Source organism: Mauremys reevesii, linkage group 8 (assembly GCF_016161935.1).
Source record: "Mauremys reevesii isolate NIE-2019 linkage group 8, ASM1616193v1, whole genome shotgun sequence".
NCBI lineage: Eukaryota > Metazoa > Chordata > Testudines > Geoemydidae > Mauremys > Mauremys reevesii.
This window is the reverse complement of record NC_052630.1, coordinates 95,491,690-95,513,384: the sequence shown is the minus strand read 5'-3', so window position 1 is coordinate 95,513,384 and position 21,695 is coordinate 95,491,690. Positions and strand designations below refer to the sequence as shown.

Sequence of the window (21,695 nt, the reverse complement as noted above, 5' to 3'; positions counted from 1 at the left end):
ATGTTTTATTATAAAGAGGGTTCAACTTATTAAAGAGGGTTAAATGTCTTTTCAACTAATCATTGGCCAAGTCTACTACCCACTCACCTAAAAAAATGAGGGACAAATTCATTGGCCCTAAGCCTTTTGTTTTCACTATTGCTTGATTAGTCATTTCTGTCTGGAAAAATTGTCCAAACTATCTTCCCCTTCTCCCTCAGACAGAAAGAAGTGAGCATATTGTAATCTGCTTTGCTTAACATGCATCTCTGGGACAATCTTAGTAAGCAGACCTTAGCTACACTGACTTAAAAGATGCAAGGTGGCATTTGTTGTTGCCTATTTACTACAAGCTCCAATTCAGCCCTACTGATAGGCAGTCATGTCAGTGGAGGCCCAAACCTGGTCTCATTGAAGCCCATTTGCTGTGGACTTCACTGGGACCAAGATTTGACCTTGAATGATCTAAGCTTCCAGCTGTACGGTTGTGGGTCTGTGTATGTTTGTACTGGGGCGGGGGTCTCACTACGAAAGTTCAAGGGAATTCAAATAAATCTGTGTATCCAAAACATTTTTCTCCTTTCCAGATTCAGCAAACTCTGTGAAAACATTCTGGTTTCTATTAATGAACATATCTCCAGAAGCTATTGCTGCTGCTTCTTGGTTTCAGACTAGTCCTTAAATTTACTCCTGAAAGCATTCCAAGGAGGGGAGGGCACTATAATCTTCACAGAGAGAGGAATTGTTTATAATATGCCAGATTTACAAACATGATGAAAACAGATTAGTAGATCTCCTGAGGACAGAGAAAAACTGTCTGAAAAGATTTTTTATTTACATGACAAATATCCAGCATTAGGGTGACTAGATGTCCCAATTTTTATAGGGACAGTCCTGATATTTGGGGCTTTTTGTTATATAGGCACCTATTACTGCCCACCCCATCCCGATTTTTCACACTTGCTATCTGGTCACTCTATCTGGCTCATTCTAGTGCATACCAATCTCTCTTCTGAAGAAGGAAGGTTTCTATCCCATGAGTGTGAATTAGTATATTTTAATAATCTTAAAAATGCCTATTTCTTGCATTATTCAGAAAGACCCTGAGCCATTGAAGGCAGTGGAGAACCCGTTGCCTTCAAATGTGCATTGGCTGGTATTGCAAAATTATGGTGACGCATAAACATACAAAAGAGCACATGTAAAATAATATCTCTAGTATAATATAGCAGTATCACTGCACACAGCAATGAAGGAGTCTGGCATTTCACAGCACTCATGCACACAGCTAAAATTATTGCAAAAAATTATACCTATGTACAAGAGAAAGAATTTTTAATATGCCTGACCTGCTTTGGGTTTGCTTTTAGACTATGATGGTGAGTTGACAAAGGAAGCCTGGTTTAGTGGGCAAATCAGAGGACCGAAAGTCAGGAGAAATGCCCCAGATTTTATCTGATTTGCATCTATCAGTAAAATGGGAATGATAATACTTGCTTGACAGGTGTCTTGTGAATTAAAATTTGCACAGTGCTTTGAGATACATAGGTGGGAGAAGCCAGAGATGTACTAAGTATTAGAAGATAAGTTACAGGGTTTACATGCTTTCAAAATATGTTTTAATGAATTATTTCTCAGGAAAGTCTGGGAGAATTAAGTTCTCTATTCAAAGAACAAATATAGCAGGTGTGCAAGCGCTCCTCTTTCCCCCACCATGCTTCACCAGAGTGCCTCAGTCTTGACCGAGAGGGCCATCTCCAAGGCTGAGAAGACAGTTCAGTTTCCATGCCCATTCTGTTCTTGACCTCTCTGGAAGACTGCCAATAAAGCCGATAATTAGTGATAATTGCAGTGGTGAGACTTTTTGTCTGTGATATGGATACTTGCCCAGGACTGGCAGGAATACAGTACATTCATATAGCCTCCCAAACTTAGATTGAGACTGTGATGCTCTCTTCAGGGAGCCCAGAACCATAAGCCACTGTGTAACCTCTCCGCCTCTGCAAGAGAGCACTGCTGGAGCTTAAACTGTGTGACAGCTCCCTGCCGTACCAATCTGTCTGCCTAACCAGCAAACTCCTCGAGCCTCTGCCAGTCTAAACTTTACCTCCAGGTAACATTCAGTGAACCCCAGTTCCTGAGTTCCCTAGAGGCATCTATCTCTCTGCAGCATCCAGTCCCTCTCCCTGGACACTCACAGCAATTAATCACGTCTGCTGTCTCCAAAGAGACAGAAAACACACCAGCCAACAGGGCTGATGACGCATATAACAGCACCGAGGTGGTTTATAGTAAAACTGAGAATAAGTCTATTAATAAAGAACACAGATTTAAATGACACTACACAGGAGAAAAACAGCCAGGTCTGGTTACAAACAAAAATAACATGCTTGCTAATGGCTAAATAACTTTAGCAAGCTACAATCTTGGCCTGATTAGCTTTCTTACTTCCACCAAATTTGCAGCACCTCTCAGACAGGAGGATCCACCCTTCATAGATTCAGAGGGTACTGCCCCCTTGGTCCCCTAAGTGATGGATAACTAAGGGGTTCTCTCCCCTTCTTTTCATGGTCCAGTAAACCAGTATTCTTTTGAAGTGTACACCCCAGACAAAGTTCTTCTTCCCCACGGGTGTGCAGACGCCCTGCTGTCTTCCTCATCCATTGGTCAATTTGCTTTTTCCATTGGCTTAATCACTTTGTTCACATTATATGTAAATGTACTTTCATTGTCCTTTGCTTGTAATCCAGCCTGGCAGACAGACAAATCCATATTCTAGGGCAGGCTTGTTTATCCACTGCCTCCAAAACATAGGTTAAGAACATATTTCCAGCCCATACCTGCAGCACACAGTGATATTCATGACCAGCGTGTAACCAGTTTTACATGATACCTTACCAAGACACTGGCTAAATATTCTGACAATAGTGTGTTGGGTGTTTGCCAGCTGGTATAAAGGGACTCTCAGGGGCACAGTGACCACCAAAGTCATTTCATGTAAGTCAACCAACATCAATAGTATAACTTTTGGTTACTACCAGCCAGGTCTGGATTCAAACCAATGATGCGGAAGTGAAAATCTCTATTTTCTATTGCAAATTACCCCAGAATGCAGCTTCCCCCAGTGTGGTACTTTAAGGGCCTGATTGACTCCCACTGAAGTAACCAAACAGTAATGTCACTAGTCATTAACCTTATAAACAGCCCTATATTTATTTGAATAATAAAATAGTTTCCTCTTATTTACTATACTGATTCACGCAAGACTAAACTATCCTTTTGAAGACAGTGAATGGGCCCCATGAGAAAAGAGAAAGCCAATTCACAGACACTTCTGCCTGGGTTTTACCGTTGGCCCACAGTGGGGAAACAACCGGTATATTTTGAATGTTTAATACCTACCACTGAAAACTGAGAACATTTTCAATTTGGAAAAGAGAATTCAGCAGTCAAAATGCAACTTAAGGAAAACTACAGTTGAAACTAATTTACTACCCATGGTGCACCTATCTACATAATAATAATAATAATAATATCATCTGTAAGACAATCAACAGGGATCTAAATGAATGCTTATCTTCTCAACCAAATGTAGGAACAGAATTATGTTGGGTCAGTAGCAATACAGATGCTAGTGAGAAGAATATTTCAAATCATGTAATACATCTTCAGGGTTTGTTTGGATTCCTTCTCCCCCCCTTTAATAATGTTTTAAAGAAGTCACTCAAACCAAGACTTCTGACACACAACTCCATACTAGAGCCCCCAAACAGCAAAGCCATGAGTGCTTGAAGTGATCGAGCAGTGCTTTAATTTTAAGTCAGATTTGAGAAAGGTTCCTAGCAGATGGAGAAATTAAGGACCCTATTCATAAAACCTTTGGCGATTTGCCACCAAAATGGCACATTTATTGAGCGCGGAGAAAAAATGTGGAATGTGCCTTTTCCACATCAGGAATGCATTTCTCCAATTCATAAATCCTGTCCCTTCTCCCCCCACCATTCACAAAAATGAAACCTTTTTTAGTTTGCCACTGGGGGGGTCAGGAGAGAATGATTCTCAAAGGGACAAGAGAGACACTTTAATGTGCTTATTAAAAACACACACACACACACACACACACACACACACAATCACATGGATGTTAGGGCAAAACTGGAGACTGCATCCTTGTTAGCTTTGTTATGGTTCCTGTGGTCTGTAATTGGTCTGGGCAAATAACCCATTATCCTAGCAGTCTGGTAATAAATTAAAGTATGCTAGAGCAAATGAGTCTAAAAAAGGGCACAAAAGCAATTAGTAAAAGATTTTTAAAATGTATTATGAGCATTTTATTTTCTTGTATTACAATAGCAGTCCCAGTCAAGATTGGAGCCCCACTGTACAAGGTGCTGTACATACAGCAACAGGTACGTTCTGCCCCAAAGGACTTACAGTCTAAACAGACAGGCAAAGGGTGGGAGAAAGGGAGGATTATTAGCAACTTGTACAGATGGGGAACTGGGCCACACATAGATTAAGTGACTTTCCCAAGATTGTACAGGAACTCTGTGGCAGAGCTGCGAATTGAAGCGAGATCACCTGAGTCCCAGTCTAGTGCCTTAACCATGAGAACATAAATTATATAAGCTAAATACAGGGGAGAGAGCAAAGAAAATGTAGTGGAGAAAAACCCATGAAGTAGGAGGCATAAAGCCGTGGGCTTATTCTGCATTCCTGGCTTCTGAATGAAGAAAATGCATTAAGCTCAAACAAGGCTTGACTTACTGTATGCATGATTGGCCATATCCTGAAGTCCATTGTCAATCAACCCTCTATTGAATTTGTGCCTTTGGCTTGAAGTTGGAAGGCAGGGAGGAAGATTTAACTCCTGGCGGCCGAAGTCAGGAACATAGAGGAGTCACCGCTGGAAGAATTTGTCTAGCTTGGACTTTCATTCCTATTTCAGAAAATGGGCAGAGCATCCAGGAGATACTGGCAGACATTTCAGTGGCATTTTTTGGTCTACCAAAGAGGCCTGGAGGAGGAGAAGGAGGAGGACGCTACAGACATGGAAAACTTGAATTGGCTGATGCTGCGCACAACTCTCAGTGTAGCCGCTGATGCACCTCACAAAGCCTGGCACTTTTGCAGCAGCCACAAGCACAGACGGATGGAAATCCATCATCCTGTGGGCCTGGGAGGACAAGCAGTTATTCCAGAACTTTTGCATGAAAAGAATACGACATTTCTGGAGCTTTGTGAGCAGCTTGTCCCAACCTCCAGCATCGTGACACATGCATGAGTCCAGAAGCAGGTTGCTTTAGCCATCTGGAAGCTGGCTACCCCAGACTACTGCAGATCAGTTGCTAACCAGTTTGTTGGAAAGTCAACTGTGGGAAAAGCGGGAGCCGAAGTTTCTGAGGCTAGCAGGCATGTGATTTGCTCAAAGGCAGCAGGCATAACCAATAACCCTGAAGTAATTGCTGGTTTTGAGAATGGGTTTTCCAGAACATGCCAAGGCCATTGATGGGAATCATGTTCATAGATTGCCTCCCTCACAGAGCACATGAGTGCATGAACTGCAAAAGATGCTACTCTGTTGTTACGCAGGCCCTGGTGGCCCATAATCGCTGACTTATGGATGTCATCATGGGCTGTACTGGAAAAGTTCCTGATGCCAGAGTTTTCTGTTGTTCGGGAGTCTACCTTCATTGTCATGCCAAGACACTAGTCCCACCAAATGACATTGTCATAAATAGAGTTACTGTCCCCAATATTATTCTAGGGGAACCCACCTACCCCCTTTTTGCTTGGCTTATGAACCTGTATCCTCATCTCAGAGGCCCTGGCAAAAGAAGTATTTATTACACTCTCTGCAGGCGTAGAATAGTGATTGAATTTGCATTTGGCAGATTGAAATCCTACTGGTGCTATTTACAGACCCTGTTTGGATTCCAGTGGCATCCATGATGTCTGCATTATTGTGGCTTGCTGTGCTCTGCACAATCTTTGTAAAGCCAAAGAGAAGCATGTGCCGCTGAAAGGACCTATGGCAGTAATGGATGGCAGACCCAGTACACTCAGCCAGAAAATGCCCCATCACAGCTGGAACAGGATACCCCCAGGCTACAGAAATCAGGGATGCTTTGTGCTCCCACATCATGGACTTCCATGGACCAATGGAAGAGGGAGACTAGCACGTTTATGACTGTGTTTGTACAGCAATGTTAACAGTAAATGAAGTACTGTCACTGTACGCCATGAATGGGGGGGTTGATTGTTATGATTTTAAATTACAGATCAGGGGATGATTATGAAATGGCGGCATGGAGCCCGCTCAGATCACCGTGGCAGTTATCACTGTTGTAAACACCTTGTGCATTATCCTGCAGTATATGCAGAACCAGAACCTGCAAAAGCAGGCGAGGAGGCGATGGCAGTGCGGTGATGAGAGTGATGAGGACATGGACAGAGACTTCTCTCAAAGCACGGGCCCTGGCAATGTGGACATCATGATGGTAATGGGGCAGGTTCATGCCGTGGAATGCCGATTCTGGGCCAGGAAACAAGCACAGACTGGTGGGACCGCATAGTGTTGCAGGTCTGGGATGAATCCTGGTGGCTGTGAAACTTTCGCATGCGTACTTTCATGGAACTTTGTGACTTACTTTCCCCTGCCCTGAAGCGCAAGAATACCAAGATGAGAGCAGCCCTCACAGTCCACAAGCAAGTGGCGATAGCCCTCTGGAAGCTTGCAATGCCAGACAGCTACCAGTCAGTTGGGAATCAATTTGGACCAGTCAGTTGGGAATCAATTTGGAGTGGGCAGATCTACTGTGGGGGCTGCTGTGATCCAAGTAGCCAACACGATCACTGAGCTGCTGCTATCAAGGGTAGTGACCCTGGGAAATGTGCAGGTCATAGTGGATGGCTTTGCTGCAATGGATTCCCTAACAGTCATGGGGCGATAGACGGAACGCATATCCCTATCTTGGGACCGGAGCACCAAAGCAGCCAGTACATAAACCGCAAGGGGTACTTTTCAATGGTGCTGCAAGCACTGGTGGATCACAAGGGACGTTTCACCAACATCAACATGGGATGACAGAGAAAGGTACATGACCTCACATCTTCAGGAACTCTGGTCTGTCTGAACAGCTGCAGTAAGGGACTTACTTTCCAGACCAGAAAATAACCATTGGGGATGTTGAAATGCCTACAGTTTATAGTTTATAGTTACCCAGCCTACCCCTTAATGCCATTACTCATGAAGCCATACACAGGTACCCTGGACAGTAGTCAGGAGCTGTTCAACTATAGGCTGAGCAAGTGCAGAATGGTAGTAGAATGTGCATTTGGATGTTTAAAAGTGTGCCAGCAATGCCCCTCTGCCATGTACATTGGCCAAACCGGACAGTCTCTACGCAAAAGAATTAATGGACACAAGTCTGACATCAGGAATCATAACACTCAAAAACGAGTAGGAGAACACTTCAACCTTTCTGGTCATTCAATGACAGACCTGCGGGTGGCAATTTTGCAACAGAAAAGCTTCAAAAACAGACTCCAGCGAGAAACTGCTGAGCTGGAATTGATATGCAAACTAGATACAATCACCTTAGGTTTAAATAGGGACTGGGAATGGCTGAGCCATTACAAACATTGAATCTATCTCCCCTTGTAAGTATTCTCACACTTCTTATCAAACTGTCTGTACTGGGCTATCTTGATTATCACTTCAAAAGGTTTTTTTTTGTTTGGTTGGTTTTTTTCCCCTTACTTAATTGGCCTCTTAGAGTTGGTTGGGCAACTCCCACCTTTTCATGCTCTCTGTATGTGTACATATATCTCCTCAATATATGTTCCATTCCATGCATCCGAAGAAGTGGGCTGTAGCCCACGAAAGCTTATGCTCAAATAAATTTGTTAGTTTCTAAGGTGCCACAATGGTTGGGTCATTACACCAATTGAATCTATTTCCCTATGTTAAGTTCTCCTCACACCTTCTATGGGCCATCTTAATTTCCTCCTGCTAATGAAAGCTAATCTCAATTGCTTAGACTCTGCCTGTTGGTATGCATACTTCCACCTTTTCATGTTCTCTGTATGTATAAATATCTCCTGTCTGTGTGTTCCATTCTATGCATCCGAAGAAGTGAGCTGTAGCTCACGAAAGCTCATGCTTAAATAAATTTGTTAGTCTTTAAGGTGCCACAAGTACTCCTGTTTTTTTTGCGGATACAGACTAACATGGCTGCTACTCTGAAACAAGTACTCCTGTTCTTTTTAAAAGTGTGCTGACGCAGTTTACTGCCTCGGTTAGACCCTAGTGAAACCAATATTCCCATAGTTATTACTGCTTGCTGTGTGCACCACGATATCTGTGAGAGTAAGGGGGAGACATTTATGGTGGGTGGGAGGTTGAGGCAAATCGCCTGGCCACCGATTATGCGTAGCCAGACACCAGGGCGGTTAGAAGAGCACAGCAGGATGCGCTGCGCATCAGTTTCATGACTGGCCAGGCTACGGTGTGAAAGTTCTGTTTGTTTCTCCTTGATGAAAACCCGCCCCCTTGGTTCACTCTACTTCCCTGTAAAACAACCACCCTCCCCCACTTCGATCACCGCTTGCAGAGGCAATAAAGTCATTGTTGTTTCAAATTCATGCATTCTTTATTACTTCGTCACACAAATAGGGGATAACTGCCAAGGTCGCCTGGGAGGGGTGGGGGAGGAGGGAAGGACAAGGCCACACTGCACTTCACAACTTATTGAATGCCAGCCTTCTGTTGCTTGGGCAGTCCTCTGGGGTGGAGTGGTTAGGTGCCGGAGGCCCCCCACCCCCACGTTCTTGGGCGTCTGGGTGAGGAGACTATGGAACTTCGGGAGGAGGGTGGTCGGTTACACCGGGGCTGAAGTGGCGGTCTGTGCTCCTGCTGCCTTTCCTGCAGCTCAACCATACGCCAGAGCATATCAGTTTGATCCTCCAGCAGCCTCAGCATTGCCTCCTGCCTCCTTTCAACACGCCACTGCCAGCTCTCCTCTTGTTCCAGCCATCTATCCTTTCACGCGTCCCTCCTGTCCTCGCATTCATTTTTTGCTTTCCTGGACTCTGACATTGTCTGCCTCTACGCATTTTGCTGGGCTCATTCAGTGCGGGAGGACTGCATGAGCTCAGAGAACATTTCATCGCAAGTGCGTTTTTTTCGCCTTCTTATCTGTGCTAGTCTTTGGGACGGAGTTGATAGGGGGGGTGTTGAAACATTTGCAGCTGCGGTCGGAAAAAAGGGAGAGTAGTATTTAAAAAGACACATTTTTTGAGTACAAGGTCGCATTTTGTCTCTTATATTGAGGGCCTGCCGGTTTGGTGTGAGAGATCACACAAGCAGGGCCGGGCAAAAGAATTCAGCTTGCAGGCAGACATGGTAAGCCACAGTCTTTTGGCTTCTTTAAGACTTCAGGGCAAATTAATCATTAAACATGCTTGCTTTTAAACCATGTATTATATTTACAAAGGTACCCTCACCAGAGGCCCCTTCTCTGCATTCAAGGTCCAGGAACCCGCCTTGGGAGGGTTGGGAGGGTATTGGCTCCAGTGTAATAAACAGTTCCTGGCTGTCGGGGAGACCGGTTTCTCCGCTTGCTTGCTGTACGCTATCTTCAACCTCCTCCTCCTCATCAACCTCGTCCCCAAAATCCTCATCCCTGTTGCGTGAGACTCCCCCTTGCAGGAGTCCACAAACAGAGGTGGGGTAGTGGTGGGGGCACCCCCTAGAATTGCATGCAGCTCATCATAGAAGCGACATCTCTGGGGGTCTGACCCAGCCTTTTGCCTCTTTGGTTTTTTGGTAGGCTTGCCTCAGCTCCTTAAGTTTTACGCAGCACTGCTGCAGGTCTCTGTGATAGCCTCTGTCCTTCATGCCCTTGGAGATTTTTTTCAAATATTTTGGCATTTCATCTTTTGGAACGGCGTTCAGATAGCACGGATTCGTCTCCCCGTACAGAGATCATATCCAGTATCTCCTGCTCAGTCCATGCAGGAGCTCTTTTGCGATTCTGGGACTCCATGGTCACCTCTGCTGATGAGAGCTGCACGGTCACCTGTGCTGATCAGAGTGCCACACTGACCAAACAGGAAATGAAATTCAGAAGTTCCCAGGGCTTTTCCTGTGTAACTGGCCAGTGCATCTGACTTGAAAGTGCTGTCCAGAGCAGTCACAATGGAGCACTCTGGGATAGCTCCCAGAGGCCAATACCACCAAATTGAGTCCACACTACCCCAAATTCGACCTGGCGATGTCGATTTCAGCGCAAATCCCCTCGTCGGGGAGGAGTACAGAAATCGATTTTAAGCACCCTTTAAGTCGACAAAAATGGCTTCGTTGTGTGGACGAGTGCAGAGTTAAATCGATCTAAAGCTGCTAAATTCAACCTAAACTCGTAGTGTAGACCAAGGCTAAGTATCTGGAGTTCCTACTATGGGAAAAGCTTGCAGCTATCGGCAGGAGTGGATTAGCATCCACATGGATTACAGTTTCCGATACAGCCTGATCTGACTACATCCATCTATGGCCTACATGCAAATACACATGATAAGACAGACTCTCAAAGAACTGCACAGTCATACCCTGTCCTTCTCTCCCGCCACCCCCAATTTCTGGAGTGCATACAAACCCCCAGCCATATTTTTGACACTGATTTTGTCACTCAAGGACTACATTTCTCCCCTTCTCTATACACATGTCTCGTTATGCTGTGGCATAGCCAATTTGTACTAATCAGCATATTAAAATGGAAGGCAACATATGTTTCTTCCTTTTAACACCCCAGCACATCTGTGTAAGTATCTGTAAGTATCAAGTAAAAAGTTAAATTTAAACGCTTGCTGCAGTGTTTACATTTCTCAGGATCCATTTTCAATTGCATGACGCTGAGGTGCCGGTGTGTATTCCACCCTTAATGGACACACATTGCTAACCAGGGCTTGAAACAAAATGTTTGTTATTTCATAAACCGGAAATCCCTCCCATTCATATATTAGTAACAACAAACATGGAGCTAAAGGCTTACCAGGATCTGGGGCCACTTCTTCCTCATCTGCTTCTGCTGCTGGTTCCATGGTGGACTGCTCCTCTGTGGGTTCCGGGGGAGAGGGGAATCAAACAGCTCCTCCAAGTATGGGCCCGGGAAGCAGATGCAGCTGCTCCAGCAGCAAAGCCTCCTGCAGGACTAGTGTGAACTCCAGAGTCACTTCACTAGCCTGATCTGCCGCCTGCTGCTAATCCAATACCAGATTCTGGAGTGACAAGGTCACCATCATGGCTGATGGGCTATCATGAAGCACCGCCGGCTCAGCACTCAGTGCAGTATTCAGCACCCAGCCAAATGCCTTGTAAAAGTGGCAGGATGATGGGGAGTTCCCAGAGGTGCGGTTTTCATCCCTGGCTTCATGATAATCACTCTTGAGCCACTTAATCTGCTCCCTGCACTGGTCATCGGTCCTGTGACTCCCCAATGCAGACATCTTCTTTGCTATTTACTTGTACACATTCCAGGTACTCTTATTGAAGTTGAATATTTTGCTCACCTTGCACTAGGGATTATCAAAATTTAGATGTGACCCTGTGACCAGATAGCAGCACAATTGGCAAAGGACTTCTTGTTGCAAATGTACGAGAAGGTTCACTCTACTTTGCAGCTCAGTGGTCAGAATACAATGGGAGGATTAAACGCCAAGCAGCTGTATTTGCACCAGGCGGGTTGCTGCCATTTCCTCAGAGTTGATTGGCTAGTCTTGGGATAGGACAAGGACCACTTGCCCATGGGATCGTGCGGTAGTGTTGATAGATTCTCAGAACCCTAGTCTCTGGGGCGTGAGCTGCATCCACATTGCAACATGATGGAGTTTGGACTTGAGTGCCAGTGTGACTTGGGCTTGAACTCACCCCCACTCACTGGATCCTGGGTCCCAGAGGGCTTGCTGGCCCGAGTCAAACAGAATTATATGTAGATGGAGGAGTTTGGATTTGATCCTGAGTGTGAGCCTAGGTTTACATTGCAGTGTAGACATACACTGATAGATTATGTCCCCCTTCCCGCAAAACAAACAAACCACCAACAACAAGCCACTAAAAGCCAAGTCCCAGGCTGAATAGACTCTGCAAGGGTTCTGCTCTCCAAAGCTTGCCCTGTGGCTCACCCAAAAAACATGAGTATCTTCAGATCTTCAGATTAAATGGATGGAACCCACAGTTTCTTCCACAGAGGGGATGGGACAACAAGCTGTCTACATGTATCAGAATTACCAGGAAATGCCCACACCATGCATTCAGCTTCACAGCAGGGGAGATTTTCCAAGGCAAAAATGGGTGTTGGGTGCCTGAAAGTCCCACTGACTTTCAATAGGAGCTAGGTGTGTCACTGCCCATATGTGCCTTTAAAAATCTCCTTCCAAATTTCCATTCCTGTAGGAAGGACTAATCCACACAGAGAATTCAGCCTTATATAAGTGCATATACCATGCATGTATGTGTATGCATACAAAGGGTCTCTTTGTCAGCGGTCACCCTTATAGCAATGTTTATCACATTATATGTGCTATAAGTATTTTATTTTCTATATAAGGAGTTCTGTACTCACTACTGCTACACACAATGGGTTTTCAACAAGTATTGTAAACTCTACGGCATGAGGTACAGCCATACATGCTAGAATTTAATTTACGCTGACGAGATGAAAAATTTGACTTTAGAGGCAGCTTCGTAGTTTGCCCTGCATTTTTGGAATAATAACTAGGAGTCCGGTGGCACCTTAAAGATTAACAGATTTATTTGGGCATAAGCTTTCATGGGTAAAAAAAACACTTCTTCAGATGCATTGAGTGAAAATTACAGATACAGGCATAAATATACTGGCACATGAAGAGAATGGAGTTACCTTACAAGTGGAGAACCAGTGTTGACAAGGCCAATTCAGTCAGCGTGGATATGGTCCACTCCCAATAATTGATGAGGACGTGTCAATACCAAAAGAGGGAAAATTGCTTTTGTAGTGAGCCAGCCACTCCCAGTCCCTATTCAAGCCCAAATTAATGGTTTTAAGTTTGCAAATGAATTGTAGCTCTGCAGTTTCTCTTTGAAGTCTGTTTTTTAAGTTTTTTTGTTGAAGCATGGCTACTTTTATATCTGTTGTTGAATGTCCAGGGAGATTGAAGTGTTCTCCTACTGGCTTTTGTATGTTACCATTCCTGATGTCCGATTCGTGTCCATTTATTCTTTTATGTAGAAACTGTCCGGTTTGGCCAATGTACATGACAGAGGGACATTGCTGGTATACGATCGCATATATCACATTAGCAGATTTGCAGGTGAATGAGCCCCTAATGGTGTGGCTGATGTGGTTGGGTCCTCTGATGGTGTCGCTGGAGTAGATATGGGGACTAGGGTGACCAGATGTCCTGATTTTATAGGGACAGTCCCGATTTTGGGGTCTTTTTCTTATATAGGATCCTATTACCCTCCACCCCCTGTCCCAATTTTTCACACTTGCTGTCTGGTCACCCTAATGGGGACAGAGTAGGCAACGGGGTTTGTTACAGGGATTGGTTCCTGGATTAGTGTTTCTGTGTTGCTGGTGAGTATTTGCTACAGGTTTGGGGGCTGTCTGTAAGCGAGGACTGGCCTGCCTCCCAAGGTGTGTGAGAGTGAGGGATTGTTTTCCAGGATAAGTTGTAGATCGTTGGTGATGTCCAGGTTTTCAGTTCAGACCCATCTTTACAGGCACTAACTGAAATCAATGACAATGCCCCCCTTAACTTCAGCATGTGTGAATCTGAGCCTTACATATCTGATTCTCCACTGCCTTGCATCTTGTGAATCAGGGTGGTAGTAATCGACACCTAATTTACACTCACTTGGCACAGGTGCAAATGTCTACACAGGGTGCAGAGCTATAGAGAACTAACAGAGGATGTCATTATTTAAAATTAATACCATGAGAACTAACCAGTGATCTGATTGTTACACGTAGCATAACTTTGACTGTAATCTGTGCAACATTGGATTGCAAACAAAAAACACAATGCCAGATCTTGCAGCTTTTCCCCAGACCATACTCAGGCATGATCCCCATTGGCATGAGTGAGGCTTTTACCTGAGTTAAAGTAAGCGGTGCAGAATTTGGCCAAGTGACTATCTTTTAAAAATTATATGTGTGTATGCCCCTTAGCACAAATGAGCTCTATGACTGGGTCCTCTAGGTGGTACTACAATACAAAATTAATAACAACAGTAGCACAGGTCAAATTTTATCCTAATTTTAAGTAATTTGCAGCACTGTACATGTGGTGGACTACACATTAACATGAATTTATGCAAATAGCAAGCGATTTCTATACTGTTTTACAGTAAAACATACTTTAACATAACCCATTTTCGAAATAGAAATGTTTCTTTGGCAGAGCCCTCGTCCCCTATGACAGGGGTAGGCAACCTATGGCACGCGTGCCAAAGGCGGCATGTGAGCTGATTTTCAGTGGCACTCACAGTACCTGGGTCCTGGCCACCGGTCCGGGGGGGTCTGCATTTTAATTTAATTTTAAATGAAGCTTCTTAAACATTTTAAAAACCTTATTTACTTTACAACAATAGTTTAGTTCTATATTATAGTCTTATAGAAAGAGACCTTCTAAAAACGTTAAAATGTATTACTGGCACACGAAACCTTAAATTAGAGTGAATAAATGAAGACTTGGCACACCACTTCTGAAAGGTTGCTGACCCTTGCCCTATGACATCACACCTCATATGTCATGCTGTGCGGTCTCATAGGGCCCTTCTACTTACCTCTTTTCCATGCTGCTCCCTATTGGGGCCCACCTGCATTCTGTGGTGCACCAAGACAACTTGTTCTCCTCCTGCAGAGCCAGTTTACAAATGCATATAGTTTGGATACCTTGCCACTAATCACCTCCAATCGCTGGTGTCTGACCTCATATTATAATTATTTAATTTAGCTAAATTTGAAGAATATTTAAAAATATTAAAAGGGGGAAAAATACACAAACAAATCTTAAAACTAACAAAACATACATTTGTTCAGCCACTTTCTTTTCCCTCATCAGTATCAGTATTTTATCTACTTATGGGCTGAGTCCTCATAGTAATAAATGCCTCCCTCCCCCACTCTCATTGACTTTAACGAGTGTAGGATGGTCACCCGTCTGAATGTGAGCATTTCTGGGCAAGGGCCTGTCTTAGTCTATGTCGTCTGCATATACCATGTCCAGGTGAATTATGGGGCTATGGCATAATAATAATTGACAATAAGAATTAATCATTCATATAAAAGGACCCCTGCTTAGTAATCATGTTACTAAATAATGAGTTTCTACTTTCAGGTGGAGGACTTGTTAGAACTACTCCATTCCTCCTAAAGGAAGACCATTTAATGCTAACCTAGTTAATCGGGTCACATTTTATAAGAAAGGTACATTTATTCATAATAAATGATTAATAGATGTCATAAATATGTTACAGATATGAGCAGCATTCATTGCTATAAGCACACAGTAGAATTAGTAATAGGTGGGAATAAGCCTCGACTATAAAAAAACATATTCACCAGTTGGATGCTATAAGAGTTGACTAACAATGTCTTGAGACATCAATAGAACATTTATTAACACGTTATTATAATAAAGATCTATTTATAATTAGTTTATAAAGTGTAATGCTTAATCAACTAACCCAAACACAAAAGCAAAATGTAACAAATTTGTTTAGTGACAGAATATATTTTTTCTACAGAAAACAAGATCTATTTGTAATAAGTTTCCCACGTATACCAACACACATAAACAAAAGTGATAGAAAGAGAATTGCAAATTGTGTCCTTTGTTTTACATGATTCTATTTTTCACTACCAAAGAATTAATATATATATAAATACTTACAATCACCAATGAGACAGGGTGTAGGAGAAAGGAAAAATAAGATTTAAACGTTAAAGAATGAATTCATGCCACTCAGCCTGCAGGGCAGTACAAAGCAAACCATTGGGGTTCATTCCATAGCCCTGTTTGACTGATATGCAACATATATTTCGCCTCTCCTATCCGTATGACACATTATATTTAAAGCCTTGGGAGACATGTCTTCTGAATATGGGAAGAGAGCAGCCCCAGATTGCTATAGGGTTTATTTCTTTGCTTTCATTAAATATAACCCTTTTTGTATTATAAATTAGCTGCTAGTTGCTGCTGTGGCACTGTTGTTTGGGCTACTTATGTCAATGGAGCTGATGGTGAATTAAGTTATTTTATTATTGGTATAATTACATAATTTCCTTGTGATTTTTACCACACGCATGTTTATACAGCTTAATTGCATGTTTTTCTACTCATGATTTTACAGTGTGTATTACCGTCATGATTGCTGAAGCTGCTTTTTTGGGTCTTCAGCTTCACCTACAGTAAAAGATACAATGTTTAAAAAGGTGTTAGGCATACAGGTGAACACTAGCTCAAACACCAGTAAACATTTTAAAAGCCCTTTTGGAGATATTAAAAATCCTGTTCTAGATTAGTGTTCAAACATGTTAAACATGTTAGCTAATATGAGTTAAAGATGACTTATTTTGCTAGTCTAAGTCCTGTTTTGCAAAGAAGGTCCTGGCCGCTCAATTTAATAAACTTTCTGGACTTTTAAAACTTTCGTTGACATTCTCAATCAGATGTCCATTGGAAAGTGAAACCAGGTTGAACCAGGCAAGGGGCAATTACAAACAGTAAAATGTAACCCATGTTAACATGATGTAGCACTTTGTTCCCCTCCCCCACCCCCAGTGGCTACACCATGTATAGAAGTTTGAGTCTGCTACCGTCTCTGGGCTCACAGACCTATTTCTTTCGTGCAGACAGTAGCATTTTTTTGCTTTTTAGCGCCAGCAGTCACAGGTTCAATGCCCACAGATGACCTGAACAGCTGTGTTGTTAGAAAGGGTCTTGAACAAGGGTGGGCAAACTACGGCCTGGCGGGGGGGGGGGCAGATCCAGCCCATCAGACCTTTTAATACAGCCCTTGAGCTCCCGCCGGGGAGCGGGGGTTAGGGGCTTGCCCCACTCTGCACATGCCATGGCTCCCGGCAGCAGCAGCATGTCCCCTCTCAAGCTCCTACGCATAGGGGCAGCCAGGGGGCTCTGCACACTGCCCCCGCCCCTAGTGCCAGTTCTGCAGCTCCAGGAACCATGGCCAATGGGAGCTGCAGGGGCGGCACCTGAGGCCAGGGCAGCATGCAGAGCTGCCTGGCCACGCCTCCGTGTAGGAGCCGTAGAAGGCTCATGCCGCTGCTTCCAGGAGCTGCTTGCGCCCAGCGCCTGAACCCCTGACTTCCTCCCCTGCACCATCCCCCTGCTCCAGCCCTGATCCCTCTCCTGCCCTCCAAACCTCTCTGTCCCAGGCTGGATAACCCTCCTGCACCCCAAATCCCTCATCCCCAGCCCCACCCCAGAGCTCACCCTCTCCCCAGTTGGAGCCCTCAGCCTCCCCCGCACTCCAACCCCCTACCCCTGCCCCTGCCCCAAGCAAGAGCCCCCTCCCGCCCCCTGAACTCATTTATGGCACCACCCCAGAGCCCGCATTCCCCAGCCGGAGCCCAAGAGCTGCAGCAGGGACTTAGTTGTGGCTATGTCAGGCTGTGTGGATTAAAACCTGGCTGTGATTGCATGAGAAACTTACAAAGCATTTTGGCAAGGGGGAGAGGCAACAAAGAAGAAGGGACACACGTTTCAATGTGGTGACGGGATTTTAAAATTTGTTGTGCTAGTGGATGGGGCACCAGGGCAGTGGTTTGACGAAGGCAGCAACATGCATCAATGGGCAAGGAAGGCAGCTTTAGCTGCTGCATTGATTTCTGCTTATTAATCATGTTTCCCTTCCTGTGCACCATCTTCATTCTGTCATACTAATAGAACGTCCATCTGACAGGAATGAGCCTGCAGCCAATCCATTAAACTATGGCTAAAGCTTGGCCAAATGGGTGCTACTGATCATCAAACACTGGCACCTGAATACAAGCTTAAGGCTAGGCAGTTGGTAATAGAGCAAGTACACACAGCCCTCTCCCCTATCACAGTACCAGGCCTGGCACATAAGAACGGCCATACTGGGTCAGGCCAAAGGTCCATCTGGCCCAGTATCCTGTCTTCCGACAGTGGCCAATGCCCGGTGCCCCAGAGGGCATGAACAGAACAGGTAACCAACAACTGATCCATTCTCTGTCACCCATTCCCAGCTTCTGGCACACAGAGGCTAGGGAGACCATTCCCCCTCCCCCTTACATTCCCCAATACTGACACTGTGCACTCTGCCTCCCTCCCGCCCCCTGACACGCTGCCATTCCTCTCTTGCTTCCAAGCCTGGCATCCACCCTTCAGCCTGGCACCCACCCTGCCTTCCCCTGTGCAGGGACCATGCACCTTGCAAGCCTGACACTGTGCCATTCCTCTCTTGCTTCCTCAGCCTGGCACCCACCCCCGTGCATTCACCATGCTAGCCTGACACTGTGCCATTCCTCTCTTGCTTCCAAGCCTGGCACCCACCCCTCCTCCTCCTGTGCATGGACCATGCACCCGGCTAGCCTGACACTGTGCCATTCCTCTCCCACTCCCAAGCCTGCCACCCACCCCTCAGCCTGGCACCCCACCCGCCTCCCCCTGTGCATGCACCATGCACCCTGCTAGCCTGACACTGTGCCATTCCTCTCCCGCTCCCAAGCCTGCCACCCACCCCTCAGCCTGGCACCCCGCCCCGCCTCCCCCTGTGCATGCACCATGCACCCGGCTAGCCTGACACTGTGCCATTCCTCTCCCACTCCCAAGCCTGGCACCCACCCCTCAGCCTGGCACCCCACCCCTCCTCCCCTCTGTGCATGCACCATGCACCCTGCCTCCCTCCCGGCCTGCCCCTGCGCTATGCCCATCCCCCAGCCTGGCCCCACGCCATCAGTCCCCCTCCCCCCCGTGCCACCCCCCACGCCCAGGCTGGCATCGCCCTGCCCCGGGCCGCCCCTCTGCCCGCGCCCCCCCGCCCGGCCCTGCTGCATTGTGGTCCCTCCGGCAGCGCGCAGCGAAGATGGCTGAGAAGCAGAAGCACGACGGGCGGGTGAAGATCGGGCACTACGTGCTGGGGGACACCCTCGGGGTCGGCACCTTCGGCAAAGTCAAGAGCTGAGTAGCGGGGCTGGGCGCGGCGGCCGCCCCCCGCGGCGGGGGCGCCGGGGACCCGGGATCGCTCGGCTCCGGGGGCAGCGGCGCCGGGCGGGACGCAGCCCCTCGCTTCTGCTCCACGGGCTGGGCAGAGACGAGCCCCCTTCCCCAGCCCCCGGCAGCCCCTCGCTCCCTTCCCCAGGGCCCGCAGCGGGCAGGCCCCTGTGCATGCCCCATGCAGCCCCACCCGCTCCTTCCCCCAGGGCACCAGCCGTGCAGCCCCAGCCCCTGCCCCAGCACACCCACCCCCCATTCCCTGCCCCGCACAAGCACAGTGCGGTGTCCCTCTTGCATGCACCGTTCATCCCTCCAGGTCCCTCCACCGGCCTGCACCCTCCCTCAGGGACGCACTGTGTGAAGTCCTCTCCCCCGTGTATGCCCCTCGCCTGTGCCCTGTGCAACCTGTAGGCATGTACTATGTGAGACCCTCTTCCCTGTGTCACCCTCACCACTCCCCCGCCTGTCCTCTTTCCCCCTCCTCCGCTGTGCAGCCTTTCCCTACCCTTTGGAAACCAGGCCAGGCGGGCAGCGTGTGGAATCCACTTCCCCTATGCCTGCCTGGTACCCTCGCCATGGCCACAGGCAGGGGACAGGCGTTCTTATGGTTGGTTGCTGTTGCCAGAGACCACAGTGACTGGGATTCCTGTGCAGGGAACCAGACCTGGCAACCGAGGCTGGAAATATTTGTCACGGGCATGTTGAGGCAGCAGCACAATGTCAAGCCACGTAGGTACCAGGCTGTGGGAGCCAGGCATGCTGCAGAGAATTGGCTTGGGCAGCAGTGTGGTGATTACAGCTGAATGATACCCTGCCTATTGTTCACACAAACAAATGTGGGTGTTAGGGTGACCAAATGTCCTGATTTCATATGGATAGTCCCAATAGTCAGGGCTTTTTCTTATATAGGCACCTATTAATCCCACCCCATCCTGATTTTTCACACTTGCTCTCTGGTCACCCTACTCCTAGTGGGTGTTGACTTTAAGAACTGAATGCTTCCCTCTTCACCTGGTATGTGTCCTTCCTAAAGCTGGAGTGTCCCTGCTGCCTGTGGGATATTGTGTGCGGCTGGTGGGGAGTGGGGACGCAGGCTACTCCTGGAGAGAAGAGAGTAATTGTAGCAAAGGAATGCTGAATGGGTGCGAGCAGGCGCTTTCAGGGAGATTCAACCCCCACTCTCTAATAACCATATGCAGTCATTTCTAACCCTGACCTTTACATTCCTCGTTTGCCTGTAGGTAAGAATAGAGAGTGTTCCAATGTTCATTCTGCGTATGGAGGGGATTGGGAACAAAGTGGTGACTGAAGGGACCTGTCTTAGCTATGCACTGACGACCAGCATCTTCGTGCCTGTTGTGTCAGCCTTGAGCTCCATCTGTGTCACCGCTGTAGAAGATGGAGCAGGTGTCATGTTGGGGAATAGGGGTGGTGAGCAAGGGCCAAAGATGATTTCTTCTCCCTATCCCTCAATACATCATACTCCCAAAATCAAAGCGGCTTTGAGTTGAGAACTGTAGCAGAAGGGATGGGGAGTAAGGGTTGATTTATACATAGGGATTCCTACAGCAGAGGCTGATTTGTGATCAGTCAGAAGTCACCTTGCACTTTCAAGTCAGATACAAGCTTTGCCTCAGCTGTCTGAAAGATTTGTGAATAAAAGTACACGCACCTTCTTTTTTTCCTATTAATTCCAACGTTAAGTTGAATTTTGACTTTTCTCATATAACAGTACCAAAGAAAAATACACAATTTATCTGGTCTCTAAGAAAAAAAAAAGTTCCTCTTCACTCAAAAAATCCCAAATGCCTAGAATAAAGAGTTATCAGGATAAATAAACCGGGCAAAAAGAGATCATTTAAATAATTAAATCATTACTGTATACAATCCTGACTTTCACACACAGCCAGCAGTTTCCCAAAGACATGTTTAAAGCAATGTAACCAATTCGGATTTAAGAAACGTTCTTTTCATGGAGTAGTGCCTTATACGTATCATTTTTCTCAGTATTTTGCCTAAAACACCGTCCCCTTTTCTAGTGGGAGTTCGGCGTATGCAAAGTGGATTTATGGTTTCCAAACTGAGATTAAACTAGGTGTATTCTTTGTGTGCTAAATTATAGCAATTTTGATTTAATGGGCACTAGAGTAGCCTATAATCATTATGTTCTAACAAGAAACATGAAGGAAATTAGATATATTATGAGCTATCAATTCAAGCTTATATATATTTTGCATAATTATTTCCTATTCACTAAGAATATGAGATATGTAGTCATTTTACAACCATTTTTCAGGCTGATTTGTTTTTAATAACGCTAGTGATCTGGCACTATCACTTTGCACAGTGCATTAGGGAAGTCACTGTTCCTGCCCCCCAAAAGCGTACTCTTCAAAGATAAGAAAACATAAGGGAAAAGGTGTGGGGATTATCAAGGAGGAAAAAAAGGGATTTCTTGAAGATGAGGGATGGTA

At 45.9% G+C, this 21,695-nt stretch overlaps 1 protein-coding gene across 3 annotated transcripts in view; it reads left to right on the top strand.

The window, feature by feature from the left end:
• PRKAA2 (protein kinase AMP-activated catalytic subunit alpha 2) overlaps positions 1-21,695 on the top strand; it is a 92,525-nt gene that overhangs the window by 14,021 nt on the left and 56,809 nt on the right. The window contains exon 1 of one of the 3 annotated variants that reach the window (XM_039486416.1): positions 19,076-19,184. The exons of 1 other annotated variant lie outside the window; for it this stretch is intronic. In XM_039486416.1, the coding sequence (XP_039342350.1) occupies positions 19,091-19,184 (94 nt within the window). In that variant the 5' untranslated portion in view covers positions 19,076-19,090. Of the gene's footprint in view, positions 1-19,075; positions 19,185-21,695 lie in introns of those variants that run through there. One more of the 3 variants, XM_039486413.1, reaches the window with a different exon arrangement.